This window comes from Gavialis gangeticus, unplaced genomic scaffold (genome assembly GCF_001723915.1).
Source record: "Gavialis gangeticus isolate Ggan-Ray unplaced genomic scaffold, GavGan_comp1, whole genome shotgun sequence".
Taxonomy (NCBI): domain Eukaryota; kingdom Metazoa; phylum Chordata; order Crocodylia; family Gavialidae; genus Gavialis; species Gavialis gangeticus.
Window position 1 is genome coordinate 31,883,557 of NW_017728998.1, and position 1,839 is coordinate 31,885,395.

Below are 1,839 nucleotides of genomic sequence, written 5' to 3' on the forward strand. Positions count from 1 at the left end.
ATGAATAGTAATCTTTTTAGAGGATTCAGTAACAAAGCTTTCTTGAATTCCGTATTTGGTGTATTATTTGGTGTATTGAGCCACATGGTGGTAGGAAAAAGAAAGTTCTAAAACTGACATTGCATTCAGTTTAATTTTAACCTCAGGACTGTTTGGATTCAGAGTCCCTGAACAATATGTTTATATTCAATTAGTATGCTTGCTCTCTTAAATGAATATATGTTTAGCAAATATTTCTTCCTATATCAGGAAATGGAGGAGGGTTTTGGGGGGAGGGAGGGGCGGGGTTGGTATGTTGTAATTTGTGTGAATCTTTAAAGTCTATTTTTCAATTTAGCAAGAATTGTAATTTAGCGTAACTTTTTTATAATGTTTCGGTAATGGCTCCCGTTGGATGCTATCGCAGTATGTAGTGTGGTAGAAATTCTATAGGTGTTAAAACCCTACTCTTGGAAGTAAAAAAATGTTACCTCCATTTTACAGATGCGGAAATCAAAGGTGTAGTTCTGGCTTGTCCAGTATCTCAGAGTGAGTTAGTTGCACAGATGGGAGTTCAAGCATCTCAGCTCTTGCTCTCTTGCTGTGATCATTAGAGAACAAAATCACTCTCAATAGAAATGGAGGTAACGCACTTGTGATGCTCCAGTGATTGTCTTTAGACCTTAGTTTGTGCAAGGGACAGAGTATTTTTTTGCAGTAACTGTCAGAGCACTAATGTCTGTGTCATGCAGCTGACTGAGACATTCATTTCATTTACAGGGGTGTTGCTCAGAACGATGGCCTTCTTTGAGGCCCCTTTCTGCTGTTTCTGAGATGGTGGAAACAATGCCTCTAGTGAGACTCCCATTAACCGTCATCACTGTTGGTGCCTTGCTGATTATCGCCATTTTTAATGTTGTAAGTAATTGCATTTCCTTCAGTTTGTTAATTTTATTTAATATTGTGACCATCACAGACTCTTTCCTCAAGTGGCTTGTCCTGGGTCCTACTTTCTGATGGGTAATGCTTCACTACTTATTTTTAACTTCACAGTGACACACAGAAAGACAATTTTGTGTGGAATGTGAAGTAGGATGTAGCAGGGGAAAAAGGTCCCAAGCAGTTCGTAGAATCTAAAATATGTACATAATACTCTTCTGTCATGTAATACATTGCCCTCTTTGCTTTTATCATGTCAGGAACAATAATAATTTATTATAATTACTATTTCTGTAGGAATATTCGGAGTCCCACTGTAACTCATGGTGCTTTACATAAAATGGTGTGAACTAGAGCGCTTGCCTGATCCAAGACATTTGCCTGTTGGGTCCGGGGATCGAGCCTATTTGCACTGGCCCTCCTGGCCAGCAGACAGGGGTGCTCCAGCAGCCTCCGAGGAGGCAGATGAACTGCCCCTCTTCCCAGCACCCCACCCCCCCAGCTCTGGGGCAGTGTGGGGAGGGGGAGGCAGAGGGAGGAGCTGCCATCCAGAGTTTGCTGCCTGGCTGGAGCTGGAGAGGGGGAGGGGAGACGCAGCCTTCCCGCCTCATAGCTCCCTCCTTCAGGTACCCTGGTAGAGGATCCGGGCTGGTCCCATGAGGTGAAGGGACTCTGTTCCACCCCCACCTCCCTCCCCTCCCCTCCCCACTTAGCTTAGGCCAGATAAAGCAGAAAAGAGGAAGCACGGCTTGCCTGGCCTGAGCTGGAGGGGGCAGTGCAATGGAGTCCCCTTGTCTTGTGGGCCTGGCCTCAATCCTCCCACTATCCCATCTTGGGTACCTGGATGGGGTTTGCGAGGTGAGGTGGGCTTTGTTCCACTCCCCCCCCCCCCACCTCCCCCAGCCCCCGCTAACCAGCAAA

The 1,839-nt window shown here is 45.7% G+C and overlaps 1 protein-coding gene across 2 annotated transcripts in view; it reads left to right on the forward strand.

Annotated features, from left to right (window-relative positions):
- The window catches only part of ADCY7 (adenylate cyclase 7), an 84,613-nt gene that overhangs the window by 66,358 nt on the left and 16,416 nt on the right, over positions 1 to 1,839 (forward strand). For both annotated transcript variants that reach the window (XM_019505689.1, XM_019505690.1), the window contains exon 16: positions 760 to 897. In XM_019505689.1, coding sequence (XP_019361234.1) covers positions 760 to 897 — 138 coding nt within the window. The remainder of the gene's footprint in view (positions 1 to 759; positions 898 to 1,839) is intronic.